The sequence below is a fragment of the Pelodiscus sinensis genome, chromosome 17, assembly GCF_049634645.1.
Source record: "Pelodiscus sinensis isolate JC-2024 chromosome 17, ASM4963464v1, whole genome shotgun sequence".
NCBI lineage: Eukaryota > Metazoa > Chordata > Testudines > Trionychidae > Pelodiscus > Pelodiscus sinensis.
Window position 1 is genome coordinate 8035349 of NC_134727.1, and position 27047 is coordinate 8062395.

The 27047-nt window shown below is 44.9% G+C and overlaps 1 protein-coding gene and 1 long non-coding RNA gene across 4 annotated transcripts in view; one reads left to right on the forward strand and one right to left on the reverse strand.

The window, feature by feature from the left end:
- Window positions 1-27047, forward strand: part of LOC102454521 (rho GTPase-activating protein 7-like) — a 163002-nt gene that overhangs the window by 2917 nt on the left and 133038 nt on the right. Inside the window, exon 1 of one of the 3 annotated variants that reach the window (XM_014569856.3) lies at window positions 21048-22133. The exons of the other annotated variants lie outside the window; for them this stretch is intronic. Coding sequence (XP_014425342.1) covers window positions 22127-22133 — 7 coding nt within the window. The 5' untranslated portion in view covers window positions 21048-22126. Of the gene's footprint in view, window positions 1-21047; window positions 22134-27047 lie in introns of those variants that run through there. 3 annotated transcript variants of the gene reach the window in all.
- Window positions 23974-27047, reverse strand: part of LOC112544586 (uncharacterized) — a 37632-nt gene continuing 34558 nt past the window's right edge. The window contains exons 2-3 of the long non-coding RNA XR_003087930.2: window positions 25227-25340; window positions 23974-24351 (exon numbers count right to left, since the gene is read on the reverse strand). This is a non-coding gene — a long non-coding RNA (uncharacterized LOC112544586). The remainder of the gene's footprint in view (window positions 24352-25226; window positions 25341-27047) is intronic.

The window sequence follows — 27047 nt, forward strand, 5'->3', positions numbered from 1 at the left end:
GTAAGGGTACAAGGAGCTGTGGTTCTAGGTCTGCTCCAGGTTTAATCTAGCTGGCGTGGATAACACCAGTAGCGAGAATGTGGTGGTGTGGATTAGCCACCTCAGTACAACCCAACTAGAGACTCTGGGAATGTACTTGGGTTGCTTCTCTGTGCCACATATCTTTACTGCTATGCTAGCTAGATTAAAATTAGCATGGGTATGTCTACCAGTACGGCAACCACACTTTCGTTTGTGGCATAGATGTGGCAGGGAATGGCAGGGAATGTTTAAATTCCAAGCACCTCCCAGGAACCGGTTTATAGTCAAACTCCCATTGAAAGCATGCCTGATTCTACACCTTGCAGCAATCTTACCTCATTACCTGACTACTACATTCAGGTCCCGTCTGGAATCATATGAAAAAAACCTCTTAAATTTCTCATATGAAAAAATATACCTATGTTTTATTTGGCCGAAAATGGGAATTTTTCAACCCTCTCACACAAACCCATGCACTGCTCTGAGAAGGGTTGCATCCTTTTCCAGATAGGACCAAAATTGTGAGGATCTACTCATAAGGGGAAAAAAGCCAGATTTTACTTTCTGAGAAACTCTTCTGAAAGAATTATAAGCAAGAAGCATGTAATTGATAGGGCAGCTGTACAGAATGCTTATACTGCAGTGTAAACACATCATTCTAGATGTAGAGCTTCCTGTTGAAAAGTCTCCTAATGTCCAGATCTGTTCAGATCAGGGAATTTTGACCCATCTTCATGGTGCTTGCCTTAAGATTTCCGTTTTTGCTGTAGATAATTAACCATATCTCAGCATCTGTAGCATCTCCTACATATTTCTTGTTTCAGTAAGTTTAATTGATATGTATCAAGCCAAGGCAAAATTGGGAAGCTTTTAAGCTAAATCGGCTTCCAAAATTTATTTTCTGTAATCCTAGATAAGTCCCAGAAATTCTATCCCTGCCCTTTTTTCTGCCTTCGTGTTTTGTTTAAAAGTATACATAAATGTTTTGAAATATAGCTGGCTGAGTCCAGCAAAAACAGTGCTTGGAAACTCTATCAAATGCAGAACAGCTGTGTATTCATGTCCTCTTAACTGTTGCTCATGTGACAAGGTGGTTGGTTGCATGGTGAACAGCCATTCCTACTCATTAGCACATATGTATTTTCATGCAAGCAAAGATATTCGTGAATGTATACTAGGGACTGTGTGTGTGACCAAGAGCAAATATCATGGCAAGTTTTCGTTTTTCTATTTGCATATTTTAAATTCTCCAGTTGGTTGACTGAAACAGAATGTGACTTATCTTCCATTCACATGCTGCAAATAGCCCAAGTTGGCAAGGAGCTCATAAATGAAACCTTGTGCATATAACCTACAGTGCAAATTCGTTTATTAGTCTAGCTGATGGCAGAGAAGGCCTGGAGACCACCAGTAAGTAATCTGAGGCTAGGATGGCCGGGAGAGTATAACATTTTTGGATGGTTAGCATGGATGCATCCGCACGTGCAACCCATCCTATGACTTGAGATCTTCTGTTATGATAGTTATACAAGTAGCATGGGACATACAGGCATTCCTATATAGATGTCCAATCCAAGACAGTCAATTTCCCAAAGATCTATATTTAGAAAAATACAATGCAAGGAGAATTGTTGTTGTTCCTATTGAGCTGTGTTCTTAGAATTCTTCCCGTGTCTCTGGATGCAGAAGTTCTGGACTTGGATTGCATTGTGTCGTTCACAGCCTCCCTCATACTGTATGTGAAAGCCATCAGTACAGATTTCAGAGACACCAGAATTCCTCTCATATATTTATTGGAACACGTGGCAATTGCAAATTACCGCACTGGCAACCATTCAAATGTATCAGATAGCAAGAACATCTCCAAGGAGGGGGCAAAATCTCCCAGCTGTTAAGCTTATGCGCCATGGAGGATAAAGAATAGCAATAAGTGAAGCAGTTGAGGTTCATGTAAGTAGTAACTGGAGCACATCAGACCTTTACATTCCTTACAAGTCTTTATTGGATGTTAAAAGTAACAGAAGCAGTGTAAAATCATTTACAATCAAAGTTCTTAGACTGTATGTTAACAGGTCCAAAGGGACATTGTTATTGGTCCATCCATACTGATAGAATGGTGGGGTTAAAATCTGAGAAGTAACTTTAAAACTGGCATTTTCTTACTCCATTTCTTCCGGTGGGTATTCAGGCACTTCTGACTGTTTTATCGATGAAAGCGTATTCATTCCGTCAGTATTGCAGAGAAGGGATCTGGAGTCTATTCTGGCTTGTGTTTTCCCAGGTCTAGCATGGATCTTGGTCAAACCATTTGCCCTTTTTGTACCTAAGGTCAGACTTGATGATCATAACAACCCCTTCTGACTTAACAGATAGGTGGATGATTCCCAGATTCTAAACATCAGCCTGGCGATTCCTGCTGGGGGAGAGGACTGAAGGCCCCTGTACATAAGAATGGCCACAATGGATAAGATTAAAGGTCTATTTAGCCCAGTGTCCTGTCTTCCAACAGTGGCCAATGCCAGATGCCCCAGAGGGAGTGAACAGAACAGGAAATCATCAAGGGATCCCTCTCCTGTCATCCATTTCCAGCCTCTGACAAACAGAGGCTAGGGACTCCATTTCTATCCATTCTGGCTAATAACTATGATGGACCTACCTCCATGAATTTATCTAGTTTGTTACTGAACCCTGTTAAAGTCCTGGTCTTCACAATATCCTCTGGCAAGGAGTTCCGCAGGTTGACTGTGTGCTGCATGAAGAAAAACTTCCTTTTGTTTGTTTTAAGCCTGATACCTATTAAGGGACTTCCTTTCCCTTGATTCAAGCTACATAACAGAGCAAGAGGTGTGATTCATGTGCATATTCATGCACTAGTGAGCAGTAGTATAAGTAGCATTGCAGCTGCAGTGCTAACGATGATGGCAGTAGAAGCGTAGCTTAGATGTAATCCAGGAAAATCACAGAACAAAGTCACATGCAGACAATAGGCTGTAAAGTTACATTAGGGTGACATTCAATTTACTGAGCTTCAAAATTACTTAGCCAGAAATAAAATAGATTGTTCCTCACTCTAGAAAGTGCCAGTTCTCTCTACTTCTGATGAAAAACACATCCATCTGTCTCTTCAGGACATAGGTAGCTTGTTGTTCAACAGCTGCAATTGCTCTCCTATGAAATAATATCTATGATTTCCACTGATGGGAGATGCTAGACTAGTTCTGCAGTTAAATAAAATGTTATGTTCATAAAATAAATACAAGTTCTATTGGCCATGACAGTAATAAATGTTCTAGTTACTTAAATTGGTTTTATAAATATTTTTCTTTAAGAAGCTTTGAGGGTTGTTGGTAGCACTGTGGACTGCTTACATAAACTGCTTGTGTTTAACCTCTGCAAAGGGAAAGAGAAGAGATTTATATGGTATCTACGCCACTTATCACTCATCAGATTTCTTGTAAGGATCATTCTTCTTCCTTGGATGTCAATGATAGGATATAGAATGGTGCTTCCAGAGGAGAAGCACTGAGCAGAACTCCAAAGTCACACAAAGCTCTGTGAAGTGAGAACATTCATAGTTTTTGTTATGGTCCCCCAATGCCAATGAAACATAGCTGAGTTTGGAATCCACTATATGCTAGAAATGCCATCTACTTTTACTTGTAAAGCTTATGAACTGTCATAGGTAGACTCACCACTGCATCGCCTCCTGCTGGTAGCTCTGGGAATTAGCTCTGTTGTCAGCAGGGCGCCTCCCTTTGGCCAGGGTCTCGACTGTCACTCCACTCTGTCCTCGCTCGCATTCTGGATCCACGTCGCTCCCTGGACCATGTTGTCCCCTTCAGAACACTGCCCTCTGGCACTGCCCACCACTCTGGGGGTATGTCTACACTACCCCCCTAGTTCGAACTAGGGGGGGTAATGTAGTCATATGGAGTTGCAAATGAAGCCCGGGATTTGAATTTCCCAGGCTTCATTTGCATAAAGCCGGCTGGCGCCATTTTTAAATGCCGGTTAGTTCGGACCCCGTGTCGCGCGGCTACACGCGGCACAAACTAGCTAGTTCGGATTAGGCTTCCGAACGAGGTGTACAGCTAGTTCGGATTAGGAAGCCTAATCCGAACTAGCTAGTCCGTGCCGCGTGTAGCCGCGTGGCACGGGGTCCGAACTAGCCGGCATTTAAAAATGGTGCCGGCCGGCTTTATGCAAATGAAACCCGGGAAATTCAAATCCCGGGCTTCATTTGCAACTTCGTATGACTACATTACCCCCCCTAGTTCGAACTAGGGGGGTAGTGTAGACATACCCTGGTTTCTCACTCCCTTCTGAGGGGTTACCAGCAGTCCTTAGTCTAACTCCTGCCACCATGGCCAACTGCAGCCTCAGTCTAGCCCATCAATACAGGGGCAAGCCATAGTCCTTCCAGATCACACGTCGATAGCCGTTAGATGCGGTGCAAAGGGGAATGGGGGGAACCTAGGCCTGCCCACTACTTGGGTCCTAAATCAGGGACTCTCCAATGGCAGCCTTGTCCTGCCCTCCTGTACTCTCCCTCCACTGCCTCTTGTCTCCTGGGCCACTTCCCCTGTGACCCTTTGTATCCTCCTGGCCCTTGTAGCAAGGCCAGCAGCCTGGTAGGTGTCCAGCTGGAGCCTCCATCTCTAGCCCCCCAGAGCCTGCCCAGCACTGTTCTCCCAAAAGTGCTTCTCTGGGAATCAGGTCCTGCACCTTCCCTGGTCAGGGCCTAACTTACTACGCTCTGCTGATCAACTCCTTTTATATAGGCCTGTCCCAGCAAGTTATATCCTGATTGGCTCCTCTAAACCCTTCCCTGATTGGCCAGGTTTCTGCCCAGGCTCCCGCTAGCCTGCTTTAACCCTTTTCAGCCAGTGTGGGGGCAGTCCCCCACCACACAAGCCTTCTGAGCAAAACTAATTGAGGCTGATTTAATTGTTTTGCAGCAAAACAAGGTGAAAGTTATTGGTTTGGGCTGATTTTCACATTGAGTTTGGCATGGGTTTGTGTGGTGAGGCCTCATGGATATGTCATGGTGTCCTATCACAATAAGTTATTTTGGGAAACCACAGAGGCTATCATTCTAGGCTGGTGTTTTGCAGTAAAGCTGTAAAAAGTTAAGGAAGGATCCAGCAGTGAATTTCCTTAAGTTTCTTTCCAAATCATAGTGCTCAATTTATTTTTAAGTCCTTCCCCTGGAGTAAACAGGCATGTTGGCTAAATGTGGCTAATTCTGGAAGGGTATGTCTACACTTGCACCCTAATGAGGAGTAATATTAGTTCGAACCAAGGGGTTTGGTTTGAACTAACACATCCCGGCATGCACTTTCACTTTCGAAACAGCTGGCATTCAGAGTAACGCACCGGTGAGATCATGCTAATGAAGCATGGGATATTTAAATCCCCGCTTCATTGACTATTTCGAATGCCTGCATTTGCATCCCTAGTTCGAACTAGGGTTCAACTGTAGACATACCCGAAGGGTTTGCTATGGGCCCTGATACAAAATCCATTGAAGACTGTGTTTGTGGGCTTTGGATCAGATCCTGTTTTCAGATGACAAACCAAGAGCCCAGTGGGAAGTATCTAAAAAACATGAAACGATTACAAGAAATGAAATAAATATGCATCCTGTCAAAGAAATTTTCCTTTATTTTGTAATGGATTGGCAGATTAAAGAAGGCCAATTCAAAGTATCTTTGATAGATATTTCTTTAAACATTATCACAATCTCTGGGCATCAGACAATTACCCAGGGCTATAACTCCTTTTGATTTTTGAGATAAACATCCATTTAAATTTTGCCTTAATTTGCCGTCATAAAAACCAGAGGGTGGGAGGCTGCCCATAAATAGGAAACATTGGCCTATAGAACACATCAGGTGCCATCATGTTTGGAAATCTCCTAATGGAATCAGAAGGCCTGTGTCCATTACTTTTCATAAAGGGTTTATTACTCCTTTATATCTTGTAAGTGCATCACTTGTAAGTTTTAGGTGAACAAACAGCCATTATGTGGTCCAGGAACATATTACATTTCACCTATGCTATGTTAGGGTTGTGGTCCAAGTTAAATAAGATTATTGGGAGTAGAAGTCCTTTCTCCACACGGCATTTATAGACCTGAACATTGGAATGTGAGGGCCTGTGCAGCCCTTCTTGTGTATTGTTTCACTTGGCCATTTAAATTACACACTGAGCTCACGTTATTTTACACCTATGGCTGACCTCATCTCTTTCCCCTCTACTTGCGTGTTGTGCATGTTAAATCGGTTGGATTTTAAATGATGACAGACAGAGAGGGAATTAAGTCTTCAGCAAGATTCCACCAATCCTTTGTACCTAGACCCACTGTTTTGGAATATAAAAAAATGGTTATGTGGACAGAGCAATCTTTCTCTTCCCTAGTACTCAGTAAATACAGTGAGGAGCAATATCAGCTATGGGAAGCCATCCACAAAGAAAAGTCATCATTGTGTCTTTGCTACAAGTGTAGAGGGCAAAATTCCCTTCTGGTCTGTTCGGATAGCAGGGTGCTGGTGGCAGGAGACATTTTAGTGATGGGTCTTTAACTTTGGAATTGGCTCTTCCCTTGCTCGGATGAAGCCTCGTATTTTTTAACTCAGGATTAATTTCTTTCTTCAGGGCTCTATTGAAGAACCTGGTTGATGCCCACAGCCCAACATAATTTGACTGGAGTGGGGACTCTGATGTGGGGCTGAGGATGAGTGCTTTGGGATGTAGGAGGAAGCTCTGGCTTTGGGAGGGGCAGGGCTGGGCCAGGACGGGCTTACCTTGAGTGGCTCCCAGTTAGCGGTGCAGCGGGGGTGCTAAGGAAGCTTCCTGCCTCTCTTGGCACCACAGACCAGGCTGCACCCCAGAAGTACCAGCAGCAGGTTCCCAGGCAATGGGAGTGCGGAGCTAGTGCTCAAGGCAAGGGCAGTGTGCAGAGCCCTGTGCGCTCTCCCCCCTCCACCACCTAGGAGCAGGCCTGCTGCATGACAGGCAGGTAGCTGCCTTAGCACCACCGCTCCTCACTTGTTCACCCAGCAGCAAAGAGACTCAGTGCCTGACATTCCATGACCCATACTAGGTCATGACCCATAGTTTGAAAACCACTGATTTAGGCTTCAAAATGGGTGGATCTGTAAGTGCAGATTTGAGGCATGTTGTTTTCATTGCAGCATGTTAGCGTTAGCAGATATCAAGACAAAAGCTCACTGTGGTTTTCTGTTTCCAATTACTCAAATATATGGAAAAAGCTGTGACGTCAATTGCAACAAAGTGGTGTGTTTGCTTAGACTAAAAGTAGTAACTTTTTGTCTAATGATACTTGTAAATGTAATGAGCCTAAAGCCACGTGCTTTAAAAACCATTTAACAAAATTGTTATTAGCGAGAAGTTGGGTCTAAACATCACATCTGATACTCCTAAATCCAGTGCATTCAAACTGCTGCAGGAATAGCTCATCCCTTCCAAGGAATTCACAATGCCATGTTGTTCATTCGCTCTGGCTCTTACAGGTGTGATCTTCAAACCCAAGCCATGTCTGCTCTTCATAAATACATACAGAACTCTCTCCCCATCTGGCACCTCCAGCCTCTTATAGCAGTGTGGGTTTCCCATTATACGTTTGACCAAAGATGTGTCATTCTGCTCTGTTGTGCATCCTGAAAGTACGTGGCTGCCACTCCAGCGGTGGTGTTGGATGCCTAGACAGTTGTTGGCAAAGTGATTTGGGATTAAGGGCTTTTATAGGCAATAAATGTAAAATGTTCCATGATCACACCCTCAAAAACTGAGCATGTTGCACAGGTGAGGTTACACTGAAGAAGGATTGGTTGGATGGGGATCAAACATAACTCATTTCTCACCCTGTCTAATGATAGTTCTAATTGCAATGAGCCTAAAGCCATGTGCTTTAAAAAATCATTTAACTAAGCTGATTAAAACTCTTTAAATAGTAGCGAGAACTTGGGTCTAAACATCACAAAGTAATGGTGCGTAGTGTCATTTCCTTTTACCTGGTGCAATATAAAGATACGGCTAAGCCATCATAACTGACCTTGATCATGCCTCAGATATGCTTCTCATTAATGACTTGTTAAACCAATGGGGAGAGCACAAAAACCAGCCAGAACTCTCCTGCATAATATTATCACATGTGTTCTCCATTTAAGACAATGTGTTAAATCTTTCCAGGGAAGAAATCAGGGGAACTAGTCAGTGCTCTTCTTCCTGTTTAGAATGATTGGTTTAAAAAAGGGTTAAACCCTAGTGGGTCCTTCCTCTCCCTCCCCAGAAAAACAACATTCCTATCCCTTGGAAGTGGCTTTTGCTCCCCGTGTTTCAAAGAAACTTCTGTCCTGTAAACACAGTTATAAATGTTGGGTCAGACTTCCTCTTGTCCTAGTCATGTGGTTCTGATCTGTACAATACGCTCAGCATTATAGATGACAAGTGACCCACTCCATATGTTAGGCCTTCTGTTGTAACTATGGGGAAAAGAAACTTCAACCCTTACTCCAGCGCACTGTTTGGAATATAAATGAGCTATAACAAATACAGCCATGTGGCAGGGTTTTGAACGGATAGTAATGATATTTGAAAAGCGAATAGGATATGAAAAATTACATTTCGTTAGCACCCTCTGAGCACCACTTCATTTAACATGGCATTCTCTTCTGGCTGCCCTCCAGGCAGTGTGAGGTTCAGCTCATGTTTGAAGAAAGAGAAACTCCTACAAATAGTTACAGTTTCAAATATTTGTTGCTATTCTGGTCCATAATGTAAACGACATGGAGAGTTTGTGAGGGGAGGAAAAGCCAAAGCCTGCGCTATAAATCACTTTATTGCGCCAGTTGAACCAACCTGTGGAATGAAGGGCCCCAGAGTAAAGATTTAACCGAATATTATTCAGGATTTGCTCCTTCTACAAATCACATGGTTCCGCTCACACTCCTCCTGGACTAGCGAGAGGTGAAAGGTGCGCCTCACGTCCCTTCATTTTCTATTCATTTTGATTTAAGTTTAGGAAAACGATACCTATCCAGCACACCAGGAATTGATTCCAAAGTGCACTAGCGTCAATGGCAGGCCTTCCATTGTTTCCAGTGGGCTTTGACTTAATCCCTGCTTGCCCCAACAGCTGTTACATGAGATCTCTGTAGTGGAATAATGACCCAGGAACATGGCAATCCTTTCCGCCCTTCTCAACATACTCCAGAAACCAAACCAAAACACTCAGGCACCATGTAAATCTAAGTGGTAAAATATGCCTTTGCCCTCCTCCCCCAGCCTCCCAATCACATTTCTCTCCTCTATATTCCCTTTCCAGGAAGGCTAATAGATGGTTTGAAAAGTCATTTTTGTCTTGATTTTTTCCATGAGAGCGCCGTTTGATTTATGACATAATACAAAGCTAAGTTTTCATAATGCTGTATCTGGCCCCTTACAAATCAGTAGCATGAGATCACGAGGTGTTAATGATGTCCATATGGGTATCTTGTTCTGCTTGAATTTGATTAACTTACAAAAGTAAAAGATATAAGACAATCCTTTTCTCGTCTAATGTTGTTTAAACAGAATCCAACTGTCGTTGGATGAGAAGCACATTAGATCTGCCCCCCAATACACTATATCTCCTCCCCATACTCACTTTATCCTGCCATCAGGAGAAATGGCTGTCAAGTTTTAAAATGAAATTACAGGCAATCCCCGGGTTATGAGGATCTGACTTACGTCGGATCCGTACTTACAAACGGGGCTTTTCTCGCCCCGGAGGACGTGGGTGGCGGGACCGCCCAGACGCGCCGCAGTCCTGCCGCCCACGTCCTCCGGAGCAAGAAAAGCTGCTCCGAGTCTCCCTGGTCTACTGTGGGGGGGGGGGGCGGGAACCCAGCAGACCAGAGAGATGCGGAGCAAAGCCGCGGAGGACCCGGGCGGTGGGACCGCCCAGACGCGCGGCGGTCCCGCCGCCTGGGTCCTCTGCAGCTTTACTCCGCGTCTCCCTGGTCTGCTGGGGTACTGCCGGGTTGGTCCCCGCAGCGCTGAGGTGCGGCGCTGCGGGGACCTACCCGGCAGCACCCCAGCTGCTCTGTCCCAGGTGTCCAGATTCAGTTGCTGTTGAAAGTGATCAGCGGCTGATTCCAGGAAGCCTGGGGCAGAGAAACTCTGCCTCGGGCTTCCTGTAGTCAGTGCTGGTCAGTTTCAGCAGCGGCTGGATCTGGACGCCAGTTCCGACTTACGTACAAATTCAACTTAAGAACAAACCTATAGTCCCTATCTTGTACGTAACCTGGGGACTGCCTGTATAGTAGATATTTACATCTGACAGGGCATCCTTTCCTCCTGATGCTCCCTCTGTTCTGGCCCTGGTGATCTGTGCTGGCAAACTTAAACCATAATGACTTGATTTGCCATGGCATTGCAGAATGCATGTTTCACAGCAGCGTGGTCGCATGTTACACACTCTGCCTTAATGATGACATATGTACATGGCAATGGTGAATCAGCCTACTCACTGACTTATCTTGAATAGTAGGAGCAGACAAACTGTTTGTCAGAAAATGTTCCTGCCCTCACCTGAATAGCTTTGGCAGAGATAGGTCTGAGCCAAAGCTTCTGAGTCTGACCACCCCCTCCAAATCTTGCAAAAGTTCCAGGATTGTTATGAAGTGCAATGTTGCAGCCTACCTTAAACTTTGGTCTGGACCTCGAGATCCTTTCTCAGATTTTTCTCAGTTTTCATTCAAACACAACTCCTATTCACGTCAATGAGCACTGAGCCAGGGGAAAAATCTCAGGATTTAATCTTTTGTCATTGGCTTAAACCAACTCCCAGATCATCTTTCAGAAAGTTTGGTTTTGTACTTCAAGACTTGGGCCTGTCCCTGGTCCTTTTTAATGAAAGAGAGAGAGGTGGAATCTGGACAGAGATGACAACAAGTAATATCTGGTCTCATTCATGTAATTTTCCAAGAAGTGTCTGCAGCCCTTAGTTTAAGGAAAAGAGCCGAAATAAGAGCCCTTCAGTTCATGTGCCTGTTCTCTTCTCTGAGGCTAGGCAGAAGAGTAAATTGGATAGCCCAAATAGGCATATACTAGGTGTAATGAATATCTTTTGCCACTAGAAGGTGGTGCTAATTGGTTACCACGGATGTGGAAGGTGTGCCAGGTGAGCAGCATTTCACACTTACTGGGACTGTGCCAGTAAAGATCTGAACTCTGGTTTCCTCAGTAAAGATCTGAACTCAGTTTTCCTAGCATGGCTGTGGTGCTTAGAACCAGATGTTGATGGGTCGGGTCTGTGGAACCCTCATGTGTGAACACTGAAAAATCTTAGGGAGTGGAAATTGGGAACTGATCCATCAATCATGCTCTTAGGGCTGCCTCCTGTCCACCACAGTGCTGTTGTGCTAGGGAAGAAGACTGTCCATGAGGCTTCCTCCTTTGCCCCAGGTATGCGTTAGTCAGTGGGGTATCCAGTCCCTTACTTGCAGTGTGGCCGTGCTGCAATCCTCAGCAAGTTTTAACCAGGAAGTGCTTTGCCTCTGTCCCAAAGAACAGTATAAAGTGTTGGCTACACAGTCCATGCCTTGGTTCTTCATGAAGAATCCTACCCTGGGTAGCAAGAGTCCCCATGCAGAAGCTATGCTAATCTTTCCTGATGAGCTACACAACAGTGGCTTTCCCCTATAAACCTAAAGTAAAAAAAGAGGATTGGTTTCTCCACAACTCCATACATTTGCAAGCTGCCTACATCAATCTATAATAAGAACTGGGCCAATTCACTGAAACACAGTGCCCCTGAAGTGTGGATCCAGATTGAGCTAGAACTTTCCAGCTCTGACCCACCTCTAGCAGTCCTGATGTTCAGAAACTATGAGCCCTCCAACAGCTCTTATTAGCTTCCTACAACGACAACATCTAGTTGGCCACATCTGTTGACCTTCCTTGAGGCTCCTCTTCCTGGCTGAATTGTACCAGCTGATCACATACCTGGTCTCAGTTCAACTGCATTGGTTTCCAACTATGCAACTATGATCAGTTCTTCACTTTTGGATGATACATCCTATGTTGACTCATTCTGCCCCATGTGACCTTGAAGAATAGACAATTGCTTACATGCAGTGCTGGACTGTGAGAAAGTAACTAGCATGGAAATATTTTTAAAATGCCGATTGTGCAAGAGGAACTGTGGTCAGTATTTTCCAATCAGTGCTGGATATGGCACATTCACACAACTCTACTATACTGCCTCGGGCTGTGCAACAGCCAACACAATCAGCGGTGTTGGCTGTGTCTCCTGGCTGAAGAGCTGGGCGGGTCTCTCGGATGTTTCTGACTTTGGCAGGGAAAAGTGGCAAAACACATAGTGCAAAAGAGCCCAGAGGAGCATTGTTGGCAAGCTGGGAAGCAGTCAGCACTGGTGGCCAAAGAGCTGGGGCCAGGAGCAGAGAGAGTGAGGTACATTTTCCTTTTAAATAAGGATGAAAATCAGTCACTGCTGCTCTGCCATGTGGGGCCCTACTCAGTGAAAATAAACGAGAAAACCACTCACCAAAGTGCAGTGTGTTCCTATCCATCCCACCGGGAACAGCTGTTGCCCCAGTGACCCTTCCAGTCCTCACAAGAAGGGTCCACCCTGCACAAGGCAGAAGCAAGGGGGGGGGGGGGTGCCCAGCAACCTCAAGAAGAAGAATTCAGGGAGAACTCTGTTTTTTTTTTTTGTCTCCAACAAAATAATGGGACACAGCAGAGAGAGACTTACAAGGCATCCAAGGAAGTTCACCGTGTCCCAGCTGAAATACTGACCGTGACCTGCTCTCACGGAAGAAGACTGAGCCTCCTACCACAAGAGGGGAATGAGGGCTTCATAAGAAGAAGAGAGGCTTGGGATCTGACAGCCCTGGAGGAGAGTGTTTCACAGGATTGCCAGCCCCCAGAAATCCGAGCCCGAGCCCCACAAATCATGCGATGTTTTTGTCTTTGTGCCCTTTAACTCACCCCTATTCCTCTGCCCGTTCATTTCAAGTTAAAATGAAATGCAGTTTCAATGCACACGACGCAAGCCTCCCCACGGCTGCTTCATTTGCCCTCTCCCCCCCTCCGAAATAAAGGAGCCCACTGTCCATTTCCTTTTACTGCCTGGATCCCGCAATGACACTTCTCTGCCTCCTGCTTCCCCAGGACTGCTCTGCCTGGGTCCCAGCAGCACCATTTCCTCAACTTCTCTTCCTTCCCCCGGACCCTCTTTCTGCTCTGCAGCCATACCTGAGGGCTAGCTGTGCCCACGTAAAAATCCTGTGAGAGACCCTTGGGATGTACTTGAGGGCCTAAGCAAAGCTACTGCCTGTGGCTCAGCATGCGAGTTTGACTGTTGTGGCAGGGGAGTTGGCCTGACGATACGAAAGGGCCGGGAGTTCCCTGCCGACACTGCTGCTACTGTAGAGATTTGTGTTGAAATCCTGGCACTATACATGTCACTGAGAGTTTTTTTATCTGGTAACTTTATGTATTTGAGGGAATATTGAAAAATTAGCAAATCGCCATTTTATCCCTCAATATTATGTTGATTGTGCTGTTTTGTAATGCATTGCAATAGCAGCAACAGATAAAAGGTTGCTTGTCTGAAGTCTGTCTTAGCCTTCATATGGCCATGAGTGTAAAGGGTGATGGCATTTCTTCCTCAAAATTGTCATGTCTTGGTAGGCCCAGGTAGCCATCCCATTCTGAGCACTTCTTCAGGTGCGTCCTCCTTTTCAGGAGACAGTTAGCTGCTTCTTTCAGCAAAGCAGAGCACATCTGTTTTAATTTATAGACTTTGCTGCCTGGTCTGGGATGTGGAATTGTGCAGAATTGTACTAGTAAACAAGCTTGTGTTGTGTCCCAGCCAAATAGATGAACATGGTCATTGTGCTCCAGAGTGTCTGAGTAATTTCTGCCTGGATATTCCCATGAACATACCACTAATTATTCAGAGGGACAATGATTTTCTTTTAATTTCCTCTCGTAAGGCATAACTTTCAACAAATCAGTCAGTTGCATACATACTCATGTCCCTAGGCCCCTTGATCATTTTAACAGGGGGGAGTGGATTGTGCCTTTAACTTTACAACTTTTTAAGAGCACTTGGTAAAAACAAGTGTGTGGGGGGGGAGGTGTGGGTGGAATCTGATGGATGTAGCATTTAGTAGTAAAATAAAGTATTTTCTCAGAGCAATCAGGGTCTGCAGTTTCCGCTGGGAAAGGAACACAGCTGTATTTCCATGGGCCAAAGCTTGGTACACTAAAAACGTTCACACTGAACTATATTTTAAAAGGGAAAAACACACCCGGGAATTGTAAGTGGCTATTGCTTTTCCTTCTACATGCTCTTGCACAGGGCTTTGACAAGTACTCCAGACCTCCTTGGTATTTTTGTCCCCATTCATTGCACTCAAATCTCTTAAATTGAGCAAAGGTGTTTGGTTTTAAACAGACACCCCCTTCCCCTCGCGGCTAATCTCCTCGATCATTGGGAGCAAAATAAACATGTAGGTGAACACAAGGTCAACCAAGGCTGACTGAAGACCATGCTTGAATAATTCTACGAGCACCTGGCGGGCAATATTGAAGTTAGAGTTGCCAGATGTCCGGTATTGTACTGGACAGTCCGGTATTTGCGCGCTCTGTCTGGTAAAAAAAATCAATGTGCAGTGTCCAGTATTTTCTGATTTTTCCAGCTGTGCCCTGGACGGAAGCCTTGCGTGGGCGTGTGGGAGTGACTGGGAGTTCCAGCTGGGAGGCGGGGCCGCAATTGCTGCTGGGAGCCCTCAGTCGGTTGAGTGTGAGGAGGAGGGGAAGCCTCCTCCTCACTCATGCGTTGCCAGGAGCCTGCACGGGACAGGCAGCAAGTGCCCAGGTCAGTCCTGCTCCCCGCTGGCCTATTTGCTCCTCCCCCCCTTTCCAGCCGGCCGGTTCTCCCCCATTTCCTCTCCTGATCTTCCCCGGCCAGCCTCCTGCACTCTGCCCAGCTCTGCTTCCCGCCGGCCCATTCCTCTTCCTGATCTCCCCAGCCAGCGCCGCTGCACCCCCCCTGCCAGCTCTGCTTCCCGCTCCCCTTCCTCCCAGCCAGCGCTGCGGCCCCCGACCTCCCTGCCAGCTCTGCTTCCCGCTCCCCTTCCTCCCGGCCAGCACTGCAGCCCCCGACCCCCCTGCCAGCTCTGCTTCCTGCCCCCCCTTCCTCCCGGCCACCCTTGCGGCCCCCGATCTCCCCCAGCTGTGCTTCTCACCCCCCCCCCTTACTCCCGGCCAACTCTGCCCCTCCTAGCTGGTCCCTCCTCCCCCGATATCCCACAGCCAGCCCCGTTCCGCCCAACCCTCCCCCCCATGACTAGCCCTGCTTCCCGTTGGCCCCCCCATCTCCTCCGGCCAGCCCCGTTGCCCCCCCTGTTAACTGTTTCCAGGCCCCCCCTTCCTGGCCAGTCCACCCCTCCGCCCCCATGAAGCAAGTCCAGGTTTTTGTGGGGGGTTTTAAATGACCCTAGCAGTGATCCAGAATCTTGTAGATTTTTTTTTTTTTTGCTCAACAACTTTGGTCCCCACCCATCTTTTTTCCTTCAACAAAATTTTTTCCCGGGTTTTTTTTTTGGGGGGGAGGGGGGGCGGAGGTGTTCGGTATTTTTGTTTCAGCCATCTGGCAACCCTAATTGAAGTAGGCAGAAAAGCGTGTAGGGCTGGGATGGGGAAATCATCCTGCTTTCCGGACCACTAGACTAGGCTGGGCCATGATTCTCTGGACCCCTGATATTTAGAGAAGATTAGGGATTTAGAAAGGCCATGAGGGAGGGAGTTGTAATAGTCATGATAGGGAATGAATAAGTATCGCAGTGGAGAGAAGGCCAAGGCGATGAAGAATTTTGGCAGTGCTGGAGGGGAGGTAGTGAGAGACAGATAAAGGAAATGTAGGAGGGAAAAGAAAGTTCAGAGTCAGGGATTAATCCAAGATTCCTGACCTTGGGAACAAAGGGAAGGTCTGAGTTAGACATCATGATAGTGCATGCAGAGACAGAGCACTTTTCCCCAGGAAAATGTCAGTCTGTGAAAGCTAAGTAGTAAATAAGAGTTGATAGTGAGGAAAAGAGCCAAAGGGGTTAGACAGCAGAACAACTGCTGCCTTGCCTTCGCCAGAGCATGAAGTTAACTTGGTACTATCCACCTAAAATGGGAAACCCTGGCTAGCAGGGATCCCTGCTGGCAAGTCGCTTGCTTCCTTAGCAGGGTCACTTTGAGCACTAAGATGAGTGGAAGGAAGGCAAGAGAGTCTTGTGCTGCTTTTCTTTATGCTGACCAGAAAAATAGTTTGGGGTTTGTTTGGGAATGAACTTGCCTTCATGTTCCAAAGTCCCTGTCTGACACAACCGCACACCCCTCTGGTCATGTAAGAGCAGTTGGTCTCTGCAAGAAAGGGGGCCATGAGAGTGGAACTCCAGTGTCCTGAACAGACATTGCCAATGTAAAAACAGAGCTTCTGCTGTAAATTGTGACACTTGTGAGAGTAAACTGAGGGGTCCATATCTCTGCCTGCTCAGAGCAGAAGGGAGTCTTGTCTGTACCTGGCTGCCAAAGAAAACCCTCCAACTGCTGGCAACACAAGCACTCTTTCCAAAGTCAGCCTAGCAATTTACACACCCAACTTGGTTACACCTGAGTGCCCAGTACCTCGTCTTCTGGGCACTCAGCGATCCACAGCCTTTGTGGAAGCAGTGTACCCCAATTCACTGGCTTCACCTCCATTCAACACCTTCCTTAGCACAAGGCACTTAGACATGTCTAGAGTAAAACCAAACTGAAGTTTATTTAATAGAGCATGATGAGATCATAATTCCTATAAAAGCTGGTTCAAAGGATTCCAAACATAAGGTTACAGGTAGAAGAAAAACATGGAACACGATCTGTAGTCTGTACTTACTAATACGTTATTCCCAGTCTAATAAAGTATTTCTAAGCCAATGGTCGATCCTCGCTGAATGACTAGTCGACTATCGGATAAGCAAATTCTTGTCCAGTCCGGAAAGCTGGGATCTACCTTTCATGAGACACAACCACTGGCAGAGTGTCTCCTCCATAACATGTCCCTTCTCCTTCTCTTGGGGTATGTCTACACTGCCACCCTAGTTCGAACTAGGGTGGCTAATGTAGGCATTCGAAGTTGCAAATGAAGCCCAGGATTTAAATATCCCTGCATCTTGCCAGGTGCCACCATTTTTAAATCCCCCTTAGTGCGGACTCCGTGCCCGCGGCTACACATGGCATGGAGTAGGTAGTTTGAATTAGGCTCTCTAATTTGAATTACCGGTATACCTTGTTCCTCCTGACCTGATGCCCTGCTGAAACTGGTTCTACGATTCAGTATCCACTCAGTGCAAAATGCATTTTGTGTGTAGATGCGTTATTTCAAAATAACTATTTCAAAATTAGGTATTTCGAAATAACGCTGTAGTGTAGACGTACCCGTACAGACTATTTTCCTTTAGCACAATGGGTCCCCTATTCAGAGACATTTCTTGGGCTTCTTTTGTCTTTTTTTTTTTTTTAATACTCAATCCTGCATCTGGTCCAGTCAATGCAAGGCTTGGGCTGGGTCCACAAATGTCCATTGTTGTCAGTGGTGATTGAGTCAACATTGAGACTCGGGATGTTAAATTTAGATGAATTGGTTAATGGAATAGTCGATGCAATTTGCATTGACGATTTGATTAGTCAATAAGGGTGCCTCTGCCTTTAATGTGTAGCAACAGCCCCAGTGCTCCCTTTGGTGTTTCAAAGTGGCAGCACCGCAGAGAGCCCAGGGTCAGCTGGGGACTCTGAATCCCCAGCTGACCCCAGACTAGATGCGGTGCTGCCACTTTGAAATGCCGTGTGCAGCTTGGGTCAGCTGGGGACTCCCCAACTAGCCCCAGGCTGTATGCAGTGTTTCAAAGTGGCAGTGCCATGTGGAACCCAGGATCTGGCCCCGGGCTCCATGCGGCACTGCCACTTTGAAGCACCCTCTCCTCTTTCCCCCTACTTGCTGCCTCTTTCTGAGAAAGGCAGCAAGTAGGGGGGGAAACAACTAGTTGACTAGTGTGTCAACTATGCAATAAGAATTTGCTTATCGGATAGTCAACTAGTCGTTCACATCCCTAGATGAGTCTTCCCTGCATCAGGTGACAAGTTTCACTTCCAGCAGTTTTGAAACTCAGTATCCCATGTGCTACATAACTCTGCAAGGGCATGTCTACACTAGGGGAAGAGTGACTCTCTGGAGGTCAATCTTCTAGCGTTCGATTTAGCAGGTCTAGTATAGACCACAAATTGAATGCTGAGGGCAGCCCTTGTTGGTGTCCTGGACGCCCCATTCTGTGTGGAGTAAGGGAAACCGATGGGAGCATGTGCTCCCTTAGGCCGCCTGCAGTGTAGACGCTGCAGCAGCTTGGCTTAAGATAAGGGGAATCCAGCTACACGTTTTGCATAGCTGGAGTTGCATACCGTAAGCTGGCCTGCCTGGTCTAGTGTAGACTAGGCCCAATTGTTTCCTGAATAAATGTCTTGCAATAATCATGACCTTGGCTAATTCTTGGCTTTCTCCATAGAGACCTCATACAACCCACTTTGGTAAAATATTGAGAAGCTGGTCAGACATAAGGGTAATATGCCTGTGTGCGTGAGAGTGATCATCACTTGGACTTCTCTGTGCAGTAGCTACTACCTGATTTCATATGGATGTGAATGGACAATTGCCTAGATATGGAATTAAAGTGATTTCTGTGTACTTATCGGTATGTTGTCTGAGCCACTGTATTTGAACCACAGTATTTGAGCTGCTTTGGCACCTACCTTACTATTTATAGAGGTTCTGAAAGGAATTTTTCCTCCAGGGTCTGTTGATTAGTGGGTGGAAAGGGGGAAATTCTCCTCCTGCGTATGGAACAGTGCTCCTGTTAGGATCACACTATTGATTACCTGTGATTTCAGGGCCTCAGCCATTTGCATCTTCTATTTGCACTTCTACAAACAGCAGAGGAAGGCAATGATGGATCATAAAGAAAATGTGTGAAAACGTCTCCTGATTTCTTTTCAGTGCCGTAGGGCATAAGCTAAAGTACCAAAGCAATGGAGAGCTTACTGTTAACCAAACTGTATTAATTAGCCATAGAAATAGATTCAGCATGCTTCTGACTGTCACACAGCAAACTGGTCCAAACCCAGAAGTTATCATCATTCAGACTTAGAATATGAATTATGAAAAGGTCATTTTATAATGTGGACAGTGAATGGAAAAAATCTGCTCCCATTTTTGCCTTGGCTTGTCTTCGGAAAGTTATTATTAGTTTTTAATGCACTTAGTTGCAAGAGGGAAGTCTAACAAATGTTTGTAAGGATCCCGTTCTGTGAGGTGGATTTGGAAAGGGGGCACAGATGTTCTGAATCCACCTCACAGAACTGGGTTCATACAAACATTTGTTAGACTTCCCTCTTACAACTAAGTGCATTAAAAACTAAGTCTGATTTTTTTCCCCTAGGCAACCAAAATATGTGGCTTTAACACCTGTGAATTTAGAACCATCTATTAATAATTTTCTTTAAGGCATTCATCCGTCATGTAAAGTAAGAGTAGGCCCTGACTAAAGCAATTATATTCCTCGAGATCATAGTGTGTTGAGTGATGCAGGCTTTGAGACAATGGCTGCCTTCTCCAAGTTATTCCAGTGCTAAAGTGCAAATAAGATTTTTCTTGGATCCCTTTCCTGGAAGATGGCCCATGTGAGGGGTGTATTTTTATTCCTCCTGATTGGCAGAGAAAGAATTGACTGTGTTCGAAGATCCCATTTAGAATTACGAGATAGAGCCAGAGTTGGTGCCCAGTACAACAATGTAAATTTGCAGTTCCTCTAGGAAAGGCCACGTAGGCGAGGGCACAACCAGTTTCCATGAAAACTGACAGGGTGACTCAGCAGGAGAGCTGATCCAAAAATAGGGGTGTTTTGAAATATTGCCCAATTTCTGATAAATTGTTCCGCCTCCCCTCAAAAAAAAGTTGGATCACTTCAGTGGGTTGTATTGGGGAGAAACAAAGAGCACAGATGCAGTCTGCCAGGGCTCTTCCCCAGAAATGTTTCTAACTGGAGATCAAACAAAACAAAACCATGCTCCAGAAAACGTCCCCAATCCTAGAGCAGTGTGTGTGGAGTCCTCCCCTCTTACTGTTTCTCCTCTCTGTTTCCCAAGCAGCAAGTTTATAGTCTTCCCCTGAGCATCTGTGCAAGTGGAGGGAAAATGGAGCTTCGGAGAAAAAGGGAATTGATTTTCTTGTGTGTTGCTGCATTGGACTGCCCATGCAGGAGATCATAGAATCACAGGACTGGAAAGATCTTGAGAGGGCATCCAGTCACGGCAGGGCTAAGTATTAGCTGAATCATCCCTGACAGGGGATTGTCTGACCTGCCCTTCAAAGTCTCCAGTGATGGAGATTCTACAACCACCCTAGACAATTTATTCCAGTGTTTAATGTTCCTAAGTCTACCCTAAACCTCCCTTGCTGCAATTTAAGCCCATTGTTTCTTGTCCTAACCTTGGATGTTAAGAACATTTTTTCCTGCCTCTGTGTAACAACCTGTAGTCTAGTCCGGCCTCTGCCACAGTCTTCGTTAGTTAGCTTGGGAAAGTCACTTATTCCTTTTATTCTTTTGTTTTCCCTACTTGTGAATAGGAATGATATGTCCCTCCTCCAAGTCAGTCTTCTGTGGCAACATCCATGAATTGTTAGAGTTGCTCAAGTACTGCTCTGGTAAGCGGGCATATAACACACTAGCTAGGTGGGTCAAGTCCTTCTTCATTGATGACCATGCAATCTGTAGCAGTGCATGTTAAAAATTCTAATAATGAGTGGCAGTTCAAGGAGCAATCTGGGATACACTAATGGAGCAACCTAAAATGTGGTCTTCTTTTGTCCTCCTCACCATCATACATTGAAACGTAAAAATGTTTCTTGAATAGTCCCAAAATGACTGAATGGAGTTGCCTTGTTGTTTATTATTAATCTTTAAATTTTTCTTTAATCCCTCTTGGTCTGCGATAAAATATGGAAAATGTCAAGTAAAAGAGAGACTGGTTCTGAAAATGGAGTAAGTGAAAATGGATAGTTAAAGCAGGGCCCAGCCAAACTTCCCTTCCAAACAACCCCAAAACCAACAGTGGTGACTTAGATCAAATGGAGCTCAGCTCTGAGCTGCAGCTGGTTTGGGGTTTCATTTTGCGGAGCCAGCCCATAGCATGTCAATAAAAAGGGTTGTAGCATCGTCTGTTACAACTGAACGTTCAGCGTGGGTGATTCTTTGTTATTGCAAACAAGAATGCAATGTAGTGATTGTTTAAAAATGGAAAATATCTTCAATACAGAGTGCAGCTCAAGTGCAGAAGTACCAGCTCGGCAATGTTTTTGTTCTTCACTTTTGCAAATGTTTGGTGGTGCCAATGGTAAAATTCAGAGCAACAGACAAGAGCGGGCTTTGTTCTTTAGTACTCAAAAAACCTGCACTATACCTAGGTATTTACTTCTAACTCTTCCGTGCCATAGCTCATAGGCTCTCCTACTGTTCTAGTCCTTCCCATACCTTTCATTGCTTTATCCCTTTCTTTGGTTTCAATTACAGGTCCTTGGGGACAAGGATCAGTCTCTACTGAATCTTTACCATCCACATATATAGCACAGTAGAAATCATATTGTCTTGCAAACTATGTTGTTGATCCTGAAGCTGACTGGCTATTTGTGGTTGTTATGGCTTCTAATAAATAATGCAGAGACAAGGAAATGGCAAGTCAAAAGTACGAAAGAGATGTGAAGAATGTCTTGGAGGAGGCTGAAACTTTTGGAGACATTTCAATGAACTATGTTTTTTTCCATCTTTTCATGGAGGGATTCTCCACCCAGCCAGGGGTGGGATCCTGACATTTCTGTTTAAAGCCAAACAGGCAATGTTACAACCTGCGTTTCCTTAAAGCTGGATTTACATTGGGTGGCTTTACATTTTCCTTACAGGAGAGTGGCACATTTCAATTCACTCTTCACATGGAAGGTAGGAGGAGGTTTACTCTCTTTCTTTGTTTATTCTGTTCTTTCAATCTTGTTGCATGAAGAGGAATAAGGAGTGTGGGTGGAAAGGAGAGGAAATGAATCTTAATGGAATACTAATACAGTTCATACTTACTTTACTGGTAAAGTAAAAGGGGGGATGGGAAGTTGAACAGAGATAGAATGTGTGGTACTAAAAAATATCAAAGTAATAAATAGAGACAATGAAATTCACTACTCCAGTTCCTGAAATGTTACAACAAATCTAATGTCTTATGCAGCTGTGTGATAGAATTTAAGGGCCTTTTCATTAACATTAAAAGCAGATTCTTCCCCTAGAGCGTAGCAGTTACCTTCTCTCCAGTAGTCAGGCCTGTTCTCTATGGAAAATGCATAAGGCATTTGCTATCAATGTATATAAATAGGACTTTGTATTTCATAGGATGTTCCTGCCGTAATTGAAAAGCAAAGCTGTAAAGGGTATGAAAGTGAAGAAATACTTAGCTTTCACTCAAGCTACTTGAATGAGATTTCTTGTGCTTTGAGGTTGTTGTTTTTTAACCTCTCACAGCTGTATCACAAGTTCCAGAGAAACAGAAGTTGCAGATTGAATAGTATCTGGGTTTTATTAAACAAATATATATTTCCCCACTGAATATATCAACAACAGAATATGCTGTCCTCACATGGGGAGGGGTGTGAGAGACAGCAAGCAGGAGGGAAGAACAGCAAATGTTTCCAAAATGAAACAGAACTGGGATTGCTTTAGGACAGTGGTTCTTAACCAGGGGTAATTGTATGCTGGGGGGATGGTGGTTTAGAAAGGTTGAGTCATTGGTTTAGGACATGGAGTATCTCCTCATCAGAAATGGAAGGTCTGAAGGTGTCAAAAGGGGTCTTTCTAATAGGTCTCACTGCCTGAATAGCTAAAGACCTCCCTATGGACACAAATAGAAAACAATGTAGCTGGATTTGAACAAGCTCACAAAAGAAGTGATGTTAATGTGAGACATGCAAGTGGCTTCTAGTGTGGGAATGGAAGCATGTGTATTTCATCAGGAAGAGTTAATTGCCTCTTCGGAAAATATCAAGAGTGGAAAGGAAATCAGACTAAACGCAGTGATCGCAACACAGAAAAAAAGAATTTAAGGGTGGGCTCTGCAGCTGAGCTGTGAGTGGCATAGCAAGGGTGGGTGACAGAGCTGGTCCTATGTCTCCTCTGCACCCTTATCGAGAGTGGTGCAATGCAGGAGTGGGTGCCACGGGATGGGAAAGGAACGGGGCAGAATCTGATGCTAAGATTTCATCTTTAGTGTCTCACAAAATCTGCTTTTGTTCACTCTTGGAGGAGTTCAGCAACGTTAATTTCTTTCCTTCCCATCATTTTGTCTTCTCTTTCTCTGTCGGGGCTATGGACTGGCAACACTGCTAGTGCTGGTGCTGCTGCTATCCATGGTTGTACTGTGGTCTAGGACAATGAGGAGCAACTTGCAGCCTGTTGGGGTTCTCTGTGACATTTTGTTTCACGGTGTCCATGCACAGGGCTGCCAGATTCTGCTGATTTTCATCCAGGTCCTTTTTATTCCTACTGTATTACAAAAGTGACACACACATAAAGCAGGGGAACATGGAGTGAGATGTGTGCCGATGGCACACAACATTGTGAGAGCTGTGTGTTCCCTCGGCCTCCAATCAAAGCGCTGCTACAGTTCAGTCAGCACAGCCTGCAAATTCTAGGTCCACAAGCATAGTTAGCAAAACCACTCTCTCCCAGAAGACCCTCTTGTTACAGCAATCTTGCGGCCCACGCACGTGGCCCACTCAGTAGACCGGGTTGCCCCTCACTGCCCTAGGAGGTCTCCTGGTTTTTCTAACAGTTTGTTCAGGGGAGGGAAAAGAATGGGAAAGAGTTATGGACAGGATGTTGCTATCCACATAAAATATCCAGCAGCATGTGTCCTGCTTATGCAGCATTACTCCCAATTCCTCTCTTCCCCCAGGGGGATATTTTTTAGAATCTGTTTGCTATCTCCGCCTTTTTGATATACTGAGATCCAGCAACTGCCCTCTTGCTTGTAATCCCCTACCATTGCATTTGAATTGGATATTCATCTTCTCTGTTCTCTGCTGGACTCTCACAGACCATTGCTGACTGTTATAATGGTAGCTGTGTTGTACCCCAGGAGTGGTTGCATTGTCATGAAACACCACATCATTCCCATCTGCAAAGCAAAGAGAGAAAACAATGTCTAGATACTACATAGCTGTTCAGGAAGTCTGAGCTCTGTCCCTGGCTTTGCCAAAGACTTCCTTCATTGCACTGGACAAGGCTTATAACATCTCTGCAATCGATTTTCCATAGGTAAAATGAGGAGAATACTTACCGAACTTGCAGAGGTGTGGCAGCCAATTTCATGACTGTTTGTAAAACATTGTGTGCTCTTTGCACAGGAGGTGGAAAGCATTAAATGTGCTGTGTTCTCTGAGCCACATGCCAACTGTGATAAATATCAATTTAGGATGCCAGAAGTTCCAAAGGAAATTACATGCAGCCTTCCTCAGCTGCAATATCGCAAGGTTATAACACCTGATGTAACCTGTAGCACCCAGCTTGATTGCATGTTACTGGACTTATGTTTTGGCAACTCGAGAGCAAAAGCCACAGCAGAGAATAAATGTGCATTTATCACCCTTCTCCCCACCGTAACCCTCTCCACTTGTAGATGCTCTTTCGCCAAGTACTGACTCAATTTATTTCCTCAGTTTGAGTCAGCTTGGCTGCATGCCACGGAGTATTATCACTATGATGACATGAGATTAGTTTGCAGCATTGGAGAGCCAGGGTGGAGGGCCCATTGGACAGGCAAGGTTTCAAGGAAATGGAAATTGTATCGCTTTCCCCCAAGAAGAACAATACATAATTTTTTAGCAAATGAATGAAGTGATGAAATCATCTCAGAGAGGCTATAGCATGATGGTGCCAGATAGTCACACAGAGGGGAAGATTTTGCAATCGACCTACAATGCAATAAATGAATTGCAGAGTAACAGAGATGGAATGCCAATTTTAATACAGCAAACGCCAGAGCTCATTTACCTTCCATTGCCTGGTGGGTACTTGGTGCTCAGAGCTGCTTTGCTTGCTTGCTTGCTGAGGAGAACCAAGGCTTGTTCAGTACTGGTACGCAGTGGAGTCACAACCTCTTCATCCCTGTGTAGGACAAAGCCATCATTTTGCTGACTGCACTCCCGGTATTGGTTGAGGAGGACGGGTGCGGGAGCTGTTAGTGCTGGCAGCAGCATTGAGCAGTCTGGCAGGATGTCACCCACATACCAGGCAGCATTAGGAGGGCTGTGCTGGGACCACATGTGCTTCCACTTTGACAATGGAGTAGCCAGGATTTCTGGGGATCAGAGTCCTGCCCAGTGGCAATATTTTGCACCCCTTGAGTGAGGTTCTGCTTGTAGGAGCATTAATCTGGCCAATGGTGTTTATTCTGGGAGGTAAAAGTATGACAATAACACTGTTGCTTTTAATACTAGCTGCTTTTAATACCCCTCCTACCCAGTTCACCAAACTAGTGGCTCAGACCAGGTACTATTGAGTGACACTATTGAGTTACATCTACTGAAGCTGTGACCCTCACTGTTTATCAATAATTATCACAAATTCCCTACCCAGACACCAACCGATCACCAAGATTTTATGTTGTGAGGTCAGAGGTGCAGTCTTCATCAACAAAATCATTCAAGGATCCTGCCCATCCCTCTCCCATTCGAGAACTGAAAAATGTTCAGGGCAAGCTGGCTCCTCCACAGTCAGTGGGGAAGGAGCAAGATTTGGCAGGTGTAGGATACACGTGGTAGTTTGTAATTAATACCATTGGTTACTTTTTATCATAAAAAAAAAAGTTGGAGGAATAAGGACCAACTTGAAAAACTGGCAGAGATGACAGTCCTCATGCATGTCATGAGTTTCCAGCTTCTGGAATCCTTACATTGTGCATCAGCTTCTTTTGTCTTAAAAAAGTTCTTTTTCCCAGATTGCACGATTGCGTGGAAATGCTAACAAATGTGAAGGAAGCGCATCCAAACTGCTCAGAAACCAGAACGCAAATAAAATCAACCCAACGTTTATTATTTTAAAACATCTCAGGAGTTTTAAGCCAATGTCATGCCTTCTGTGGGGAGGCAGGCTGGTGATTTTTTAAAATATTTGGGATTGGCCATACTAGAAATCATCATTGTTTCATTAGTGGAGCTGCAGAAATAATGGATTTTTCAGTTTGTTGGGAGTTCTGAAAAATTAAAAGAGATTGTTTCATTTCAACCTGAAAATGAAATTTTTGCAAATAAAAAATGCATTAGATCAAACAAAGCAAACAAAGAGTTCAAGACTTTTATGGGTTTTGTGTTTTTTCATGTTTAGAAATAAAGTTGAAGGAAATTCCAAAACAAAACACTGTTCAACCCAAATGTTTCTTTTTAAAAAATGTCAAAATGTTTCAACTTTTTTGAAATGTATTTGAGGGTGAGAGTTGATTGGCTTTACCAGTACAGGTCTCTGAAATTGACACAAATTCATGACATGTTCTGTTGACACAAATCTGCCTTTTTTTTTTTTAACTGAAAAAAGTTGTGGAGAAAAGTTTTTGTTCAGTTCTACTCATTAGCAATCAATCATACGGCAGGCTGGCAATGCTGTAGAAATGCAGAGCGGCCTGCCAGCATTATATGCAGAGAGGTCTGTGTTTGGAAACAGCTTGGTCCCAGTTTGCTTTACTGAACTCCTGGTCTCATGCTGCACTAAGTCCCTTCTAAAACTTGACCTTTCACCAGTTCCACTCTTCTTACTATAGTAATCTCTCAGGCATGTATTTGCAACTGCTTTGCTTTCATCGTGTAAAATTGTGATTCA